This window comes from Typopeltis vanoorti, chromosome 3 (assembly GCF_054136105.1).
Source record: "Typopeltis vanoorti isolate ZY-2024b chromosome 3, IOZ_Tvanoo_1.0, whole genome shotgun sequence".
Taxonomy (NCBI): Eukaryota; Metazoa; Arthropoda; class Arachnida; order Uropygi; family Thelyphonidae; genus Typopeltis; species Typopeltis vanoorti.
This window is the reverse complement of record NC_143551.1, coordinates 130696638-130717195: the sequence shown is the minus strand read 5'-3', so window position 1 is coordinate 130717195 and position 20558 is coordinate 130696638. Positions and strand designations below refer to the sequence as shown.

At 35.1% G+C, this 20558-nt stretch overlaps 1 protein-coding gene across 1 annotated transcript in view; it reads right to left on the bottom strand.

The window, feature by feature from the left end:
- The window catches only part of unc-13 (protein unc13 homolog), a 1156644-nt gene that overhangs the window by 1021506 nt on the left and 114580 nt on the right, over positions 1 to 20558 (bottom strand). The window contains exon 4 of the mRNA XM_090416011.1: positions 264 to 381. Within this exon, the coding sequence (XP_090272137.1) occupies positions 264 to 381 (118 nt within the window). The remainder of the gene's footprint in view (positions 1 to 263; positions 382 to 20558) is intronic.

The window sequence follows — 20558 nt, the reverse complement described above, 5'->3', positions numbered from 1 at the left end:
CTTTCTAATTTTTTTTTTTTATAATTTGATCCTTGTCTACATTTCTTTTTCTACAGACTGACCTTCTGCCAACCAATCTAAGTCTTGTATCCAAAAGCAGTACAAGGCTATTTGGGTCTATTTGAGATAATATATGGGATTTCTATACTTAGTTCCATGGTCTGATTACTGTTTCCATAACTTTATAAAAATATTATATATAATAAGAAATATGATAAATAATTAGTTAAATTAAAATAAGTAATATTCAAATTTAACATTACCTCATTAGCAAAATGTATTCGCATTAAAGGCATCCACTGTGTTCCTAACAACTTATCCCACAGCATTCCTTTATTCCAAACCTCTATAATAAGGCCTATATCCATACGGCTAGTCTCACTAGAAAGGAGAAGAATTTAACATTTAATAACAAAATAACTAATTTTATTTTGGCATTATAATAATGAAATACCAAAATAGCTTAGCTTTTCTATTTAACATTTAATAACATTTTTAATGTCTATTATAATATAATAACAGAATTTTAACAGTAACGGCAAATGAAACATCATCATTACATTTTATTAACATAATAATTCAAAAAAAAAAAAATGTAGAATAAGATACCTAAGAAAGATAAGCTGTTAGGGACTAGTTGTATCTTCCCACCTGTACTCAACGATGTACCCCAAGTTACAGTTTAATTTGCTGAAGCTAATTCAGCTTCAGTCAAAAATAAAATGAAATAAAAAAATAAAAAATTAAATAAAAATAAAATATGGCAATCTCACAAATATGTTTCCATATTATAGTTAAAATATGTTTCCATATTTCAGCTGTTAAAAACACCGGAGTTTGATTCCTGCCATGAAAAGAGGAATTTTATATAGGCTTTTTCAATTGAGATCAGTTAGCCAATCTCATACAGATGTGAGCAGTTCTTTTTTCCCTTCTGGAAACTTGAGTTTTTCATTGAGCATACAATATAAATCAGCAGAGAACACATGCAATTAACAGATCAAAATACAATTAGCAAGAAGTAACGGATGGCATAGCGCACAGATGGTGGATTATATAATGTATTGGCAAATAGTGAATAACATAGAATGGATGGCAGATTACATAATGTTACATAACGGTGGATGGTGGTTATCAGTGTTCCCTCTAAGCTGAGCGCATGCATACTGGTCAAAACAAGAGTGTACATGCCAATAACCATGTACACAAAACTTTTGGGCCAGAATTTCTAATTTAGGCTCAATAATTTTTGAACATACTATAAAAACATATGATAAATCATACTTATACTTTATTAAGTAATTTTTCTTACGTCTCCACTCAATATTACTCTAACCCATTCCAACTTACTGCAGTCCAATTAGTTACTTTTAGCCTGCACTGTACAGGCAAACTGACAACGACATCAGCAAGTTGCAGGGGTATATTTGTTTCGAGTATCAGTACATTCACTTGTACTTATGCAAATGGTGATTATGGAATTTTGTAGCTATGCAGATTGAAACAGATTAATTTAGGGATAGTAGCTTGTGAATTTGCTACTGTGACCACAGGCTTCTGCACACATTGAATCTAAGACTGAAATGTGCACAAAATGTTTGTCATGTGCACATGGGCAGCAAAAATTAGAGGGAATATTGGTAGTTATATGTATTGTCACCTAAATCATTAAAGATATTATTCATCCTACAGTATACTACCACTAGGAACTGGAAAGAAAGTTGAAGAGAAAGAAGAAACTTATCAATATACTGGATATGATTCCCTGCAATATGTAATCTTTAGGAAATACAAAGCATGTAGGATGCTCCAGAGAATACAATAAATGGATGGAACAAAGTGGGAAAAAAAATTGCTTTGTAGTGAGTAAGATAGGTGAGTCGGACTTACTACTACACAGTGTAAGGACTTAAAGGGAAGTAGGGACTATGCAAAATTCTAATCAACATTGAAATATCTGTAGAAAATCGACACTGCAGAAACTGAATGACTATGTGAAAGACAGAGAATGGAAGAAAAGATACCTCATTAATTATTCTAATTGTTTTCTTTTATAGTGAATCAAGAATTTTTAGGAAACTCTTAATACAGGAACCACTCCAAATACGATACAAGTATACAATGGTTAGATGAATTTGTGATTTATATAGTTAGTATTTCTTCAGAGGTAAAAGAGTGGATGGAAGTCATATTCATGATAGGTTTTATGCCAAGAAATTAGAATTGTCTCAAGAAGACAAATCTTATTTTATCTAGAAATGAAAGTTTTCACAAAAGTTAGTCCATAAGAAAATTATTATTTTTTGTGAGAAATAATACAGGATTGAGTTTTGGTAGCAATGAAGTTAACAAAGATGTCAGAATTTGACTGGAGAATGCTTGAATATGAGAATTTAGAATGCAAAAGTCCACATTCCAGAAATTTTATTACATTTAATTTGTGTCATGCAAAGTTTATAGAATGAAAAACAGTGCAATATACAATCATCAGTATAACTATGAAATGCATTTGCAATCACCTGGAGGTCACTGATATACAAACAGTATAAAGCAGACAAATGAACAGAATTCTTTAGTGTTTTTAAATTAAATAAATATTATTATTATTATTTAGGACTCCAAGGAGTCAAAAGACTCATCGCGGGAGGTCCTTCCTAGGAAACACAAAGTCTATCGTACCACTCCTTAAACTCATTGACCGTTCTCGCTCTCACCACTCTATCATGCAATGCATTCATGGTTCAACCATCCTCCATGCAAAGAAACCACTCCTCACCCTCTTGCTCACAATTTCCTTTTTATCTTTAACAGCCTCGATGCACTTCTTTGAGAACTAAGACTTAGAAAAGGGATGAGAATTTAAAGTGGAATTTAAAATGTGGAATCAGAAGCCTGAAAACAATAAGGTAGCAGAGGAGATGGAATGTATAAATCATAAAGATCATTCCACTTGCCAAACTTGCAGCAACAGACAGCACAAGGAGGAGGAGAGTATTTGTGTAAACATTTTCTCATGGGAGAAGATTCTCATTTTCTTATTGCATCAGTTTGTGATCTGAATTACTGATAAGCTAAACAACATCTGTAGTATAATCAGAAGGATAACTTGATAAGGAAAAGATCATAACTGTTTTTCTGGCCAGCATGTGAACAATTTTCATGAGATTGTCGGTGATGACAAATGTCTTATCCTCCTATCTGTTTAATTAGCACAATTGGAAAAATGAAACAAAGTGGAGTAATCATAAAAATCTGAGAAAAATGACTTCAATCTCCAAAAGTCAAAAAAGAAGAAAATCAGAATAATTTCAGAATGATTGTTGACATTAGAAGAGAGAGACAAGAAATAAATTTGACAGAAAGAGGTAAAGAGATTTTTAGTCAAAGCAGATTTAAAAAAAAAGTTTCCTGGTGTTTATTATTAAGTATCTTGCTCCTATGACTTATTCTGAACCATGACTGGCCAGCCAATTCAAACACATATCTCTATGTATATTAATGTTATAGCTGTCTGTCTGAATCTCATCAGTTTAGATTAGTCCAACATAGAGTTGACACTAGCCATGAGACCCTCTGGAATAAAGAGGATACATGTTGCTTCATACTTTATTACATACTTTATTTATTAGTGCTATTACATTAGCCAAATCTCAACTGCACTGATGGTTTATTATTGTTATTTTTATTATTATTACGTGACACCTCCAAGAAGTTCAAAGACTCATCGAGGGAGGGCACCTACTCTACAACTCTCCATCTCCACCACTCAAATCCACCAACTACAGTGAACCACATCATCTACACCAACGGCATCTACTGCCCATTACCACCACCACTAGTATTTTCACAGACAGTCACAAAATATCCATGCCCACAGTGGGATTTGAAACCCGCAGCCTTTTGGTTGGAGAGCGGATACACTAACTACTCGGCCAAACAAACACTATACAAACAAACTGTTTGTTTGTATAGTTTCTATGGGTTGTATAGGATCCAAATAGTGTAGTTTTAAATCTAGTACACATTTAGATAATATGCATCTAAAAGAGTCAACCATAGTTACAGTATGTAGCTTTTATCTGTTATATATTCAAATTTTCCACTCTTGTTCCTAACACTGATGATAATGTTTTATGAACCAAAAACTAAAATCTGTTAATTAACCACCAACCAGTCACATGGATCAAATATATCAAAAATATATGCTTCATGTGCATATCTTTTTTTATATATTATTCAAAGGTTATACTGACTTCAATGGACACTTTGCATAAATGTAATTATTGACGTATATATACACATCCAGGTCAGTATGGTGGTTAATGTTTAATTAATTTAAATGAATTCATCTTTTAACTTGTGGTTACATGTTATTCAAATCAGTGAACTTGTATGCTTTCGTTCATCAAAATAGTAGAGTGGCTACAAAGTGATGAGAGTACAATCTGGGTAATAAAAATTATTAATAATTGAAAAACAACATTCAGAGAGCATTTTACATTCTGGGAAATATATCCCGAGTGCTAACTGGGATATTAATGTACTTTATACTGAGATAAATTCTGTTCTCAATGTCACCATTAATCCAAAGTAATATACACCTAACCCATACTGTCTCGTTAATAGTATCCATGCTCAGTTATTACTGAAAGCACCCATTATCACATCATTGATAACATTTGTGGAGTCATTCAGTGTACTTGGTGCAGAATATATAATATGTGGTCAACTGCTATGCAGAGACAGAATGAAAGCTTCTGTAACAACCAGTACCACTTCATTAACAGAGCCAACAGATCAGGGAGTAAAATGCTAACTTTTGGCAAGTCATTCAGTGTACTTTATGTGGAATACATAATACGTGATCAGCTGTTGTGTATGTTATTTGGCAAATCTGAAGACAAGATAAGAGCTTCTGTGACTACTACAGCCACTTCATTAATACAACCAATAGATTAGGGAGTGATGTCAGAAAAATGTGAGTCTTCCAAAGTTTGTGGAAGATACTCATGTAAAATTAGTATAATTAGTAACTTTAATAAAACAACTCACTGAAAAAGTTCATTATTGTACTGTATTTGTATTTTCACCTATCTAATAACATTATAACAACTCCAATTAGTACAATTTTGATTCCATGTTCTAGGAAATGTATTCTGAATAATAACCAGAATATCACCATACTTTATACTGAAAGAGACTGTTCACAAGGTAATCATTAATCCAAAATTGTACACATCTAACCCACTTGAATGCACCTTTTTTAATTATTATGTAATTTTCTATTTCAGTTTGGTAGAAAATTATCGTATCAAACCTGCATAGACTCATCATGAAAAGCTCACTCAGTGAGCAACATATATATCACACAACTAACATTCACAACACATTTCTTAACATAAGAAATCTTTGCCACATGTTTATAAAACTTTAAGGGATCACTAAAATGCTTAGATGCTGATTATCATGCATATTTTTGTTTTGGGGGAGAGGGGAAACACTTCAAAAAATGCACAAATAAAATATAACTGAGATCCATAGGTGACAGTATCATCCTCTATATACATTGCCCACCTACTGGTGCCCAAGTAGTTAGCATATATGCTCTTAGCTAACAACCTATAAGTTCAAATCCACCATGGACATGGATGCTTTATGAATGTATTTAGGTAGAAGATGGATTTCATTACCTAGTGTGTGACCACCAATGTGTTTACTGGAGGCCTGAAGTAGCTTGAAAAAGTTTCCTGCCTGGTTATTAGACCAAACACGGTACAACTGCACTACACATTAAGTGGATGGGATTTATATATATATATATATATAACTGGCCAAACACTAAGCCCAAGAGCCCTCTCTCTCGTTGCTGGTGACACTGCCATGTTAAAATATATAACTGGCCAAACACTTAGCCCAAGAGCCCTTGCTCAGTGTTGGTGACACTGCCGTGTTAAAAGTACCATGCATTTCAAATATTGCTTGTCAGACATGATCTGAAGAGATTGTGACACTATGGTCAGTTTCAATATAGTCTTCCTTTTCACTTATCTCCCTGTAAACAAAACCGTATAACTTATTCCAAACCCTGCCAAAGAAAAAATATTATGTTGATCTTATTCACCTTTATCATACATTCTGATTATTTTGCATAAAAAAAAACTTACAAACAGAAAAAGAGCAGTTATATGCTCCACCAATCTCTCCCCGCTACGCTTGTGCCAATGTTTCATGGTAAAACAGTAAAACTATGAATAAGATTTAATGTTGGTGAGGTAAGGTAACTGATATAGGGGGGAGGGGGGAAGAGAGTGTGGGTAAAAGCACAGTCCCCTTGGGTACCACACCATCAATAGACAAACATGAGAGGAACCAACTACCATGACATGCAAATCTACAACCAAGAGGAAACTGGGAATCTAATCACAAAGGAGAGGAGGAAGATTATAGGATGATAACTTGGTAAGAAGGCCTCTATGCCAGATTTGCCCAATGTCTTGAAAAATATTAAGGGAACTACGTGAGTTTCTAAACTTTTCCATGATTTATGTCTAAAGGTAGAAAAAATCGGACCAGGAGTTTTCTGTGGAATAAGAGTGGTGATAGTAATCATTAATTTACTGGCAGGCCTCCAGGAAGTGAAGAAGTTGGTTGTTAATAATTTTCTCCATTATTTGCAAGAGTAGTGAGATGAGAACAATGAAATGATAGTTTGATGGCTGACTTTTATCCTTCCTTCTCATAGATAGTATGAATCAAGGCTAACTTCCATGCTGCCAGATGAATGTGACAACTTGTACAAGCAATACAGGAAGGGTGTTAACCACCCAACTGGCCATTACGTCTATACACGTCCAGCTAAATCTGGATACGATTCTGTAACACTCTTATGTCGTGGCAATTCCTTTATTTGTTCTTTATTGTGCTTGCCTAATTATATCACTTATCTTAGATTGTCACTGTGTAGTGTTATTACTTTAACTATATATTTCTATGGTCTATACACACGAGACTATCGGAATTCTGTACTGTCTTATCCAAAGCTAAATTTATCCACGCAATTGGCCAATTCTTAGAATGATTAAGTATATTAAATAATAATTAAAGGGTAGACTTCTGAATAGAGTCTGATCCTCAGCAATAACGGTCTGGAGTCGCCTCCTAATCAGGTTCTGGCAATATTTATTTGATCAAGCTGTGCCAGCCAGATCCCTAGGTTAGAAATTCCTCTTAACCAAGGAGTAACCCTCAGAAAATATACTAAGTAAATCAATCTATTGATTACTCTTTATCACAATTTTATCTATCTCTCTTAAAATACTTTAGTTTGCAGTCGTGGTCTCTGTCATATAATTCTTTCCCACTCAGATTCAGATATTAGCAAGCGGTGCATTGGATTCGAATCAAGGCACAAAACAGGTTAAGATAATCAAGATACATTTATTAAATTCCCAAGATTACACATTTACAAGAATATACTCAATTGGAAGAGGTATCCTAAGTTATAAAGTTAAACATAGCAACTGTAATTCACACAACATATCCAAGCATAGGTTAATTTCACAGCACACAATTCTGTTAGCATCTTCTAAATATCCTTACTAGTCTACACATACTCTCAAGACAATCACATCGGTAACTTTATAGAGCATTACTCATAACAATTCAAACTACAATTCATTCAATTAATTACTTGAGAAATAGCTCTAAGATTTAAAACACTGCTATCCAATATTCGCTAAAGTCCTTTTCCTACAAGTATAGAGTTCTGAAACATAACATCTCTTTTCTTCTATATTACAATATTCCTCTCTTTCTTAACAAAGAATTACAAAAGGTTTTAACATTACCATATTTCTGGAAGTATATTCATTCTGTCATCTTATCCTTACTTCATCCCACGGAATGTCTGGTCTTCTTCTAGACGATTGTCTCACAGGCTAGGCTTGGACTTCATTGTTCTCCTTTCTTTTTCATTGTCGACCAGAACACATACATCCACGTGGGTGTATCGACCCACGTGAACGTATGTGCGGTCAGTTCCTTTGAGCTTACTCGGAATGCTACCGATTGTCTCCTCGTCTGTTCCTTCCGTACAACATCGCGAACCGATGGCAGCGAACAGCTACACGCTATCAATACGATCAAGAACTCACCCTGACTTCACAAGAAAATCCCTAGTAGACTACAGACCTCAAGAAGAAAAAACCTCTCGAAAGGGGGAACCCTTTTATACCTTCTACCCTCGGCACCCTCTTTTGCACACGTGTCGTATATTCTATTTGCATCTTCCTGGAAAACATCGAAAATGTGCCGTTCCGCACATAAACAATTTGCCGTAGGCTATGCAATTCACCCGAGGTTTTCATTAGTTGACGTTGAACTTCTATTACATGCCTTAACATATATCTTACAAAAAATACCTTTTCCAATATAAATTCTTACAAATTTTGGCATCGTTTACCCTTAAGCAATATTACATAAAATAGTACTAGCATATGATTCATTAAACAATTCGTATTTTTACCTATGTACAAGCATTTTTGTTGTTGTTGAGCTAAAACTTGTTGAATCCTGAATAAAATATTTTTTTAAGGAAATCTTTTCATTCAAGATCCAACGACACCTATTCAATAACATGGATAAGAAGTGCAATTTCATCTCGCTATTTCATCTACCTCAGCTGGTAGGGAGGTTAATTTAGGAGTCCTAGTTTTTAGCACAATTTTTCAGTTTGTGCTAAAAACTTGAGCTACTAAACTAACAATGGATTGCAGGACTTAGTATGAAGACTAATGTGAATATTTCAGCTGTGCTGGTGAAAGGAGGCATACTGTTAACCATTCATGGTATAGTGGGAAAAAGTCTACCTTGGTCAGCTATACAAGAAATGGGAGTAAAGACCGGTGAGAGGGATTATGCTACCATGGTACCATCTGAATATGACAAAGGTGGAAAACAGGAAGTGCATAAGCTGCACCAACAGCCTCACTGATACCAGAATTCTCAGCCATCTGAGCAGGCAGCAAACTATACATTTGCCTCTTACGAAGTTTGCTTTTGAATTTTTTTATTTTATTTTATTTTTTATTTTTTTATTTTTTTGTGGTTAGTGCAGACAGCTAAGTGCAAAGTTGAAGTTCTTGATTTTGTCATTGAAGGAATGCTGAAATTTTATCTTCTACTACTTTGGCGCACTTTTCAGTACTGTTTTGTGGAGTTTGGAATGAAGGTCCAGAAAGCATTATCTTAGATTTTTGGTTGGAGCAGATGTTTGACTTGGGAGAGTGGTAAACAGTAATCAAAACATTTAAATTATACTAGGCACAGAAGCTCCACAGATTATCTCAAATAGCAACCTTGCAGTGCCATTACACACACACACAGCTGGCAGAAGGTCCATCTGTAGAAAAGGAAACTTGGTCAAGATTTTGGTCATTTGGTGTTGCCAAGAAGATAGCTAACATCTACAGTGTAGCTGGTGGAAGAACTTGTTAATCAAATGTTGTCCACAGTGTGGGAAGGCATGTGAAAAAGTTGTGTTAGATCATTATTGACAGTAGATAGTTCAGTTTTCCTTTCACCTTGATCTGCAAAGTTAGGGAGGAGAAGCTAGTTTGAAGTATGAAAACTGCAAGTTCCAAGGAAGATGTGTCTTTGTTGTTTTGGTAAAATTAGTCTGTAACAAATCAACTTTCAGATATATATTAAGATGTCAACAGGATCATTAGAATTAGGGTGCACTAATGGCATTAAATGCAGGCAAACAAAGTGAGCAAGAATTCTTGAGCCGGAAGAAATTATGAAGAAGGCATTCAGTGTTTGATAATAATCTTCAGTACAGAACATCACAGTTCACAAATGTTCACAAATAAATATATTTTGCACATCTTATGAAAAGCATTGTGTAGAATGCAGTTAGGGTAATTGGAATGAATTATAATTACAGAAGATGCTAGATAAGTCCAGTAAAGAATAACAGATATTTGGATGCCTGGATGGCTGAAAGTGTAGAGTTCATCATTAAACTGAAACCCAGAGCTTTTTTTTGTAAAACAAAGGTGCTGTTACTCATTCTTTGCTAGCAGGAAAAATTTGAAACATAGCTCTAGGCCACCCAAAGAAAGGCCATCATAAGTCCGATTCTAGTTACCAACTAGAGGAACTTTTTCGAATCCTTTCTTTGAACAGTTTCCAAGTTAATCAGGCTCTGGCATGGGCAAGAGGTTTTTTCTCCCAGAAAAAAAACTCACGTTTTTCATCCTGTAAACTCAAGAAAATTGACCGTAGAACCCCCACTACTCTGGACAATAATATGTTAAGTTAGAGACAATGAGATGGCAACATGTGTCTGATTGACTACAGGTAGAGAGTGATTGCACCTCAGTATCCAAAAGTTAGACAGGGCTAAAACAACCTTGTTGGAAGTTTTTCCACTTGGTTATACTATAAATTAAAGATACCAAGAAATTATATACTTGGTTTAATCCTTTATCTAAGTGTAAGCAAACAAGTTTGCACTTGAAGTATTTTCAGGAATGGGGCAACTCGTATATAGAAGCTAATGACTTGCATAACTTGCCTTAGTATCCCATAATGCAAAGCACATATCCTTCTGGACATGTATAATGCTGTGCATTATGCATGTCCAGAAGGGTCACTACCCAGACCAGTTTCGACCTTTATTGATCTCATCAATGGGAGCCAGACCCAGATGTTATACTAAGGCTGAAGTAATGTAGAAGTCATATTTTCATATACGAGTAGCCAAAAGGTGTCACACCTTATTATTAAAATACTCTGGATTAGAGAAAGCTGTTGGAAGCTTTTCCACTTGGTTATACTATAAATTAAAGACATAAAAAAATATGACTTCTGCATTACTTCAACCTTAGTATAGCCTCTGGGTCTGGCTCCCATTGATGAGACCTCAATAAAGGTTGAAACCGGTCTGGATAGTGACCCTTCCCATAATGCACAGAATTATACATGCACATGTTCAATTATACAAGGTATTGTGGACGTGCTTTGCATTATGGGATACTAAGGGCATGTGATATGAAGTCATTAGCTTCTATTATGAGTTGCCCCATTCCTGAAAATACTTCAGGCACAAACTTGTTTGCTTACACTTGGATAAAGGATTAAACTAAGTATATAATTTCTTGGTATCTTTAATTTATAAAATGGCCTTGATTACTCTCTTTGGGGAATAAAAAGCTTTAACAGTTTATTATCATGTATTGTTAAGGATATGAGGGGGAAAAAATGCTAAATATAAAAATTTTTAAATCTACTTCATCCATAGATCACTGTTAATAACGATGCTACCATGTAAAGTCACAAAAAAAAACACTGCTGTAATCACAATACAGGGGACTTTTTTTTTTAATGAAGTGTCACTATTATTTATGTTGTCTTTCAGAAGTGTTACTATCAGAAAGTTACAGAGGATATGTTGGGGGGGGGGGGGGGGGAGTAGGAATGAAGAGCTTGTAGACATAACTACAAACATGGCTTCAACAATAGGCTATATACTTGTTGGCTTGCTATAATCTGGCAGAGTAAGCAGCAGCAGAATTATTCACCAGCTGGTCAGGAAGCCTCCTGATACATTACCATTAGGTCTAGTCCTGAGTACTATCCAGCAGCCAGCCTATGGGACGTATTACTGTTGTACTCTGGAATGGAGGAACTGGCTCTCTGCTTAATCATGAACGTGTTTGGCATACCCAACAAGGCCATCATCTGCAATACATGTATGAAGGGAGAAAGCTGAAGGCCCTAATCTGGTTTCTGTCCCTCCCATTTCAGAGACCCTACAGTTGAAACTCTACTGTTATACCATTTGGAACCATCCTTGCATGTGTGTATATATACCTTCCTTTTGTTGAACCTGCATACCCATGTATATCTCATATCCTTATGCCTATGAAAATCCCTATAAAAGACAAAATATAAAATTGCATAATTTAATTACTGAAGAGACTTCTGTTTCTTCCATTGACAAAAACTTTAGTGAACCTTCAAAGCTAGCCTTTCATTTGTCTCTTTTCACCTTCCATTCTGTATTAATGTGATAAAATCCTTTCACTATCTTACACATTTCCATCATATTCACCAATCCACTAAATTCTGCAATTAATACTCAATCTCTTCCTACAATCAACATTTCATAGTCATAATGTTGCTTTAGTTAGTCATCCCTGAAAACAACCTCTAGCACGTTTGTGTTGTGATAGAAAAACAAAAGACCAAATCAGAGCACAACAGTCCATATATGGTCTGAAATAATGATTTATGCAGTGATACAACCCACACCCATATGCCTATCCATGTGCTTCTTGCTTCTTTTCAAAGCAACCATCTCTGTGTAATCTTTGCAACATGCCTTAAACATCACAGATGCTGTTGTCAATCATCCCTCAGATCTTAAATCTCATCCACCTCCTGAAGCACAATTCCACCAATAAAATACACAGTTTTACACCTCAGCACCCAAGCAAAAGAACTTGCAGTTGTTAAAAATGCAATCATCATCATAGCTGTCTATTTAAACCTTCCTAAAGGGTGTCATATTCATCATCATCACTTCTTATAACACCACAATTTCACCATCAATAAGTCTTCAGAAACAACTGAAGATGCCTGTCAATTGACATGAAATCTGAGTAACAACAGGAGTTGAGCAAGAATCCGAGAATAGAACCATGACACATCACTGGTTACTTTTCTTTAGTGGAAGGGCACCACATCTCTCCAATACACAACTTGCTGTTATCATTCAGAGAAAATCTCCAATACATCTAACCAATCTATTATCCATCCCCACTTCTGTGCAGTTTATACACCAACTTGTCATGTGCCAATCCATCAAATGTCTTCGCAAAGTCCAAGAGAACTACTGTGTGTATTTCTTATTCCTTAAATATTCCAACACCATAATAAACAACTTCTCTCTTAGAAAGATGCTTGTGCAGTGGCATTTTATTGCATTCTTTCAATTCCTTAGCAATCATTCTCAATGCAAGAATCTTATTAGACAACCTGGTCCCTAAAAATCTGTCATGTTGTCATTCATTCCCATAGCCTTATCAACATCTAGCACAATTAAACTTGATGCACCTCTGATTCTCTCTCTCACCTCTTTTCCTTGTGTGCTGATATATACTGACAAGGTGTTCATTCAATAATTCCACTACATCCTACTAACATAACCATTTAGTAAAGTAATTCTTCTGCTTGCTTGTCCCAAAGGAGAAGAATTTGCAACACCTGAAATTTTATTTGGCCTTGCTGGCCAATACTCTCTTATACTGCCCTTTCTCTTCTTAACCATGCTTGTAACTTTCCTTTCCTGCATTTGATACTTCTCATGAGATCATTGATAAATCTCATGTTTCTCATTAATCTGATCATGTTCAATGCCACCAAAACAGTCTTGCCTCTTCTCCTACAAAAGACATAGTTCACATTCCCTTACCTTGAATGCACTTTGAATACAAATACATTTTCAAACACACTAACTATAAGCTGGTGTTCACCAGAAACCAAAAATTCTACCCTTCTAAAACCTACAAAATCACACACACACACACACACACACATACACACACACAAAGAAATATCAGAACACCACAATGTGGTCTACAAATTTCCTTGCCAAGAAGATTGTGATGTCACCCACACAGGTTCTACTATCAGATCTTTATGGGCAAAACTACAAGAACACTTCTGTGATTGCAACATCCCTATTCCAGAACATTTAAACCATAAAAAAACGCAACCACCAAAAGAAAAACAGAATACAAAGCACAGGGAAAACAGAAATAGCAGTCCACGAACAGAAACATAACCCACAAATCGACATGGCCATAATAATAGATATACAAGAAAATGAAACAATGCTTATTATTTTAATGGCTAATATAGCCTACTTTTGTTTAGGAGTGCCCTCTTTTTTTCCAATGTCATTGGCTCTTTACCCAAAAACTTAAGGCATTACTGAAATGTTATAAAACTAATATATGAAGAATTAAAAAAAGGAGGAAAAATTTGGACATACCTTTTTTGGATGTTGTTTTTCTGTCTTCTTATCCTGGCGATGTGCCTTCATCTGCTATTATAGGAAGGTTTTTTTTTTTGGAAAAGTGGGAGAATTATTTGAAAAAAAAAAAACGAGTTTTTTATACGTATAATATTATTGTTATTAAGGGTGAGTGGGAGAGCATCTGGGAGAGAGGGGAGTTAGAGAAGGATCTGAAGATGGAAGTTATTTTGGGGGGGGGGGGGATCACAGAAGTGTTCTCGTAGTTTTGCCCATAAAGATCTGATAGTAGAACCTGTGTGAGTGACATCACAATCTTCTTGGCAAGGAAATTTGTAGACCACATTGTGGTGTTCTGATATTTCTTTGTGTGTGTGTGTGTGAGATTTTGTAGGTTTTAGAAGGGTTGCCAATTTTTGGTTTCTGGTGAACACCAGCTTATAGTCAGGAGGGATTTAAGGGAAAAAGTCAGGTGTGGGAGTAACATGGTGTGAGCAGTTTCAACAGGCATCGTTTTCGGAACTTGTGGAGGAGGTGGATGCTATGTCATGTCAGTTAGGTGTTTCTGTCTTTGGTGTACTTGTGTTGTTCCCTATTGGTCGGAGTTGTGACCTAATTTTTATGTTATGGAGCTTCCAATTCTCTGAGATTATGTAGGGTCGGTGGATGTTTGAGTTTTCATCACATTTTATGGCTAGTGTTTCCAATATTCTATTTCATGCCCTGCAAATCGTTGTCGATTTGCAGGGTATGTTTTTGTTCAAGGACGTGGACTGCTATTTGAGTTTTCCCTGTACTTTGTATCCTGTTTTTCTTTTTGTTGTTGCTTTTTTTTTATTGTTTAAATGTTCTGAAATAGGGATGTTACAGTCACGGAAGTGTTCTTGTAGTCTTGCCCATAAAGACTTGATAGTAGAACCTGTGTAGGTGACATCACAGTCTTCTTGGCAAGGAAATTTGTAGACCACATTGTGGTGTTCTAATATTTCTTTGTGTGTGTGAGATTTTGTAGGTTTTAGAAGTATTGCCAATTTTTGGTTTGTAGCGAACACAAGCTTATAGTCAGTGTGTTTGAAAATGTATTTGTAGTCTTTGTATGTGTTTTGGATGTATGGCAGTTTGATAATTTTTTGTGCTGGGAAGTTGCTTGTTGGGTTGTTTTGCCTGGTTTTTGCTGTTTTGTTGGCATAATTTATTAATTGTGTTGGATAATTCTGATTTTGAAAAATTTGTGTTAACTTCTTTATTCTGTGTTGAGATAATTACGCTCAGTTGAAAACTTGTAAGCATTTATGAATTGTGTTAAGATGACTGATTGTTTAATTGAATAAGAATGTTATAAGTTAAAATGGAGGTAGTTTCCGTTATGTGTAGGTTTGTGGAATATTTTCATGGCTATTTTGTTGTTAGTTCTGACTAATGTCATATTTAGGAAATTGATGGATTTGTCCGGTTGGGTTTCTATGGTGAATTTTAGTCTGTTGCTGTAATCGTTGTAAAGGACGCTTGTAAAGTGGTGATGTGTGTGTTCTCCAATGCATAGAATATTGTCCACGTATTGGCCATAAAAGGTGATGCCAGGAGGGGGAGGTGAGTAGGATTCTAGTCACATTTTGTCTCAGCTAAATGTCGATTGATGTTTTGTCCCATACAGAGTCCGAAAATTTGGATGTACATGTTGTTATTAAAGTTGAAGTTTGCTGAGATTACTAGTTTGATTAGGTTTATGATATCACTGGGTGTTAATTTTGTTTGTGAATGTAGTGTGTAGTCTTCTGTGAGTAGTGTGTGTGTACAATGTCTAGTGTTCTGGGGACGTCCACGTTGGTGTATAACGAAGTTGCATCCAGTGAAGTGAGGATAAAGTTAGGTTTTATATTTTTTTGGAAAAAGTCGTCTGTGTTTTTTATCATTGATTTTGAAGTTGTGACGTTGTTTTGAGATTGAACCAATGCTGAGAATATTGGAAATGATAGCCATAAAATGCGACTTAATAAACGTCCACCGGCCCTACATAATCTCCAAGAGTTGGAAACTCCATAACATAAAAATTAGGTCATGACTCTGACCAATAGGAAATAAGACAGACAAACCAAAAACAGAAACACCAAGCTGGAATAACATAGCCTCCACTTCCCCCACAAGCTCTTAAGACGATGTACTGTTGAAATGGCTCACACCCTGTTACTCCCACTCTGATCTTATCCCATCATATCCTTCCTCTTCTACCAAAAAATTTCTATTTTCACTCCCTCCCAAAGTATTCTCTGCCCACCTTTAATATAAAAAAAAATAGGTTTTTCAATAAGTTCACATATCCCCTTGCCAGGGCCAGCGGAAGCGGGCATGCGGGCGCCACTATGAAGGAGGCGCCATTCATAAGTTCATTTTTAAGAAACAAAATTTTTATCATGAAAATAAAAAATTCTTAGAATGATCAATATTAAAATAAATAAGGCCAGATACACCGAATAAAAATTTTAAAAAAATTGTATATTGCCGCCTCTTTGATCAGCTGGCTGTTTACAATTTTGCAGCGAGAGCAGGCTAAATGCTTGCCTACAAAATGTTGTGTTTACTGCAGTCTATCTAAAGTGAAATGGTGAACGGTTTTTATGTGCAGAAACGAATTTTCGTACAAAACATTTGTTGCTAGTTAACCAGTCATATGGCACGCTTCTCAGTATGCTACTGACAGTAGCGCAGTGCGGACTATTATTTCATCTCTGTGTCGTGTAATAATTTCTTGTGGGTATAAAATAGAAATAGAATCAAAAATTAAAAAAAAGTTATCCGGTGCACAAAATCATAAGCATCATGCGAAAGAAGCAGATGTTAAGAAACAAACTGGGGCTGTTAATAAATTTGTTAAAATATTAAAATATTCTGATGCAGATTGTAACCAATTTGATACATCAGAAATCAGAGTTGAAGAACCGTGCACATCATCCAGTTTGCATGAAAGTACTGCAACTATTGAACAAGATAACAAGACGCATGATTTAAGTGAAAAACAGTTAGGAGAAGATTTAGTTGTCGTTGACCACGAAACTAACACATTGTTAGTCTCTTTAAATTTAGAAGAACCAGGTGAATGGGGAAATATTGATGAAAAATTACAAGTTGTTTTAATTGAAATGGGGCCTGTTCAAAAGAAAAATATAATACATCCCAGAGATACATATGGTCATAAATTTGGCGACACGTATTATAATAGAAAAATGGAAAACGGTGAGCTCATGCCAAGAACATGGCTCATTTATTCCGAAACTTTAAATTTTGTTTTTTGCTTTTGTTGCAAACCTTTCGCACCTACCGAATCAAGCAGTCTTGTAGAAAGTTATAACGATTGGAGAAATGTAAGTACAACTTTGCATAGACATGAGACTAGTTTAACTCGCATGAAAAATTTCTTAAAATGGAAGAAAGTTGATAAAAATTTAAAAAACAGAACTACTATTGATTGCCAGATTCAATGGAAAAGAAACATTCGACGAGTGTTTTAGAACGTTTGATTGAAATTATAAAATTATAAAATTGCGGATCATCTGATAAATTATATGAAAGGAATAACAGCACTTTTTAAAATTAGTCGAACTGTTTGCAAAGTTTGATCCCATTATGGATTGAAAGGACAATACAACGAAACAATAGAGTACACTATTTGAGTAAAGACAGTCAAAATGAAATATTGGAAACTTTACGTAATGCAATCAGGGATACAATTTTATTATCAATTCGAAAATCTAAATATTTTTCCATAATTTTAGACTGCACACCTGATGTAAGTAAAACAGAACAAATGACCATTATTAATCTAACTGATAAGCTTAGGCGTTGCTGGTTATTCATTACTTATTTTTCACGGTATTAACAACACCACAAACACTTTTATCAACAAGGATGTTTTATTAACGCTAATATTTCGCTGATTTTCAAATCAGCATCATCAGAGCACAACACACATGTAAACGCGACAGTGAGTGAAACAATATAATTGCAGAAAGACAAAAGATCTAAAGTCCTATTTTTGGCGCCCTCTAACGGGAAAAAAAAAAAAAAAAAAAAAAAAAAAAAAAAAAAAGAGCAGCAGCAGTTATCCAGGAGTTTTTCTAAGGATAACCGTCTCCCAAATTTTTGGCAAATTAATGCAACCATATTTGTTAAGGTTGGGAGAATTCTTCAAAGCCATTGCTGACTCAAAAAATAGTCTTTCAGATCTATAACGACTATATCCAACAGTACGGCATTTTAAAAACACTGACACACAGAGCCAGAGCCATTTGTTCTAACGATACAGCTCTGACCACTGAACTCCAGTACCTGCGCCATACGTTCTTAGCCAACGGCTACAATCCCTACAAAATAGAAAAAATACTACATAGGCCCATTACTTTGCCCCCCCCTAATACACAAGAATACAACATGACCATTTCTATTCCCTATATCAGAGGTACATCGGAAAAGATAGCCAAAGTATTGGTGAAACATGGCCTTCGCACCACCTTCAAGCCTCATGTCAAGCTGGCAACTCTGATCCGCTCACCAAAGGATAAACTTCACCCTTTAGCACACCCAGGGGTGTATGAAGTTCCATGTGACTGTGACTTGGCCTATTATGGGCAAACAGGAAGATCAGTGAACATCCGCCTGGAAGAACATGAAAGATACATTCGCTACTATTACTATGGCAAGTCGGGACTGGCAGACCACGCTTTGGACACTCCTTCACACAGGATTAGATGGAGAAAAACGAATGTGCTATTTAGGAGTCGTTATAGATCTGAAAGACTATTTTTTGAGTCAGCAATGGCTTTGAAGAATTCTCCCAACCTTAACAAATATGGTTGCATTAATTTGCCAAAAATTTGGGAGACGGTTATCCTTAGAAAAACTCCTGGATAACTGCTGCTGCTCTTTTTTTTTTTTTTTTTTTTTTTTTTTTTTTTTTTTTTTTTTCCCGTTAGAGGGCGCCAAAAATAGGACTTTAGATCTTTTGTCTTTCTGCAATTATATTGTTTCACTCACTGTCGCGTTTACATGTGTGTTGTGCTCTGATGATGCTGATTTGAAAATCAGCGAAATATTAGCGTTAATAAAACATCCTTGTTGATAAAAGTGTTTGTGGTGTTGTTAATACCGTGAAAAATAAGTAATGAAATGACCATTATTATTCGCTTTGTTTCCTGTGACAATGGAATTGTCAAGATCAGGAAAAACTTTTAGGTTTTGCAGATATATCAGATTCCACAGGACATGGTTTATGTGCAACAATAATGGAACAACTGGAAAAATGGAACGTTCCCATTGAAGACTTGCGAGGTCAAGGGGCAAATATGAAAGAGAAAAATTATGGGCTCCAAAATTTGCTTTTAAACAAAAATCCTTGGGCTTAAGTGCCATGTCCTGCTCATACTCTAAATTTAATCATTAATGATGCAGCCAAAGTGAATGCAGATACAATTAGTTTCTTTGCAATTATTCAAGAAATATACAATTTCTTTTCATTCTCTTACAAACGTTGGGCAATCCTTTTAAAGTTCGTAAAAAATTAACATTGAAACAGCCATCAGAAACGTGATGGGAAAGTAAAATTAATGCAATCCACCCTCCACGATATTAGTTACAAGAAATTTACAATGCACTTTTTGAAATTTTAAATAATGAAAATTTTAATAAAGAAACTCAGCAAGAAGCACAAACATTATGTGCTAAAATAAAGGACTACAAATTTATTTGCTCTGTTATAACTGGGCATGATTTACTTAACAGAATAAACCCTGTGAGTAAAATGCTTCAGGAAAAAAATATAAACGTTAGACTTGCTTTAGAATCTATCGAAAACTTAAAAATATTCTTACAAGAGTATCGATCAGATACAAATTTTAAAGAAGTTCTAAAACGGCAAAAGAACTGAGTGAAGAAGTGGATGGAGAACAAGAATTTAAAACTGGTACAGAAGTCCGACGACGAAAGAAGACACGACAATTTGACTACGAGCATCATGACGGAACACCACAATCGTCAGAAGATAAATTTAGAGTGAATGTGTTTTATACACTTCCAGACGTTGCAATGTGTTCGTTAATAGAACGTTTTGAACAACTAAAAACATATTATGATAATTTCAATTTCTTGTATAGATTACTACAAATTAATTCCTTAACATACAAAGACATCTATGACATGTCTTTTGTTTATTGCACCAAAATTGATTTTGAATTTTGGTTTCACATATAAATACAACCGAATATAGACGCTAGACAATCTTCAACCTATTTCCTTTCAGCCGAGATAAGTTGCCAACGGCATGTGTCGGCTATTGCATTTGCACAAATTTATCATTATTCAAATTCATCAGAATGATGAATTTGATCTAGCAAATCACCCTCGCCCAAAACATTGGCAGAAAAATGACCACTTTCTGATTTTTAATTGGTACGTTAATAGGTTAAGAACAAGCATGTAACAAAAAAGGCTTGTTAGTTTCCCCTTAATAGCTATTGAAAATGAT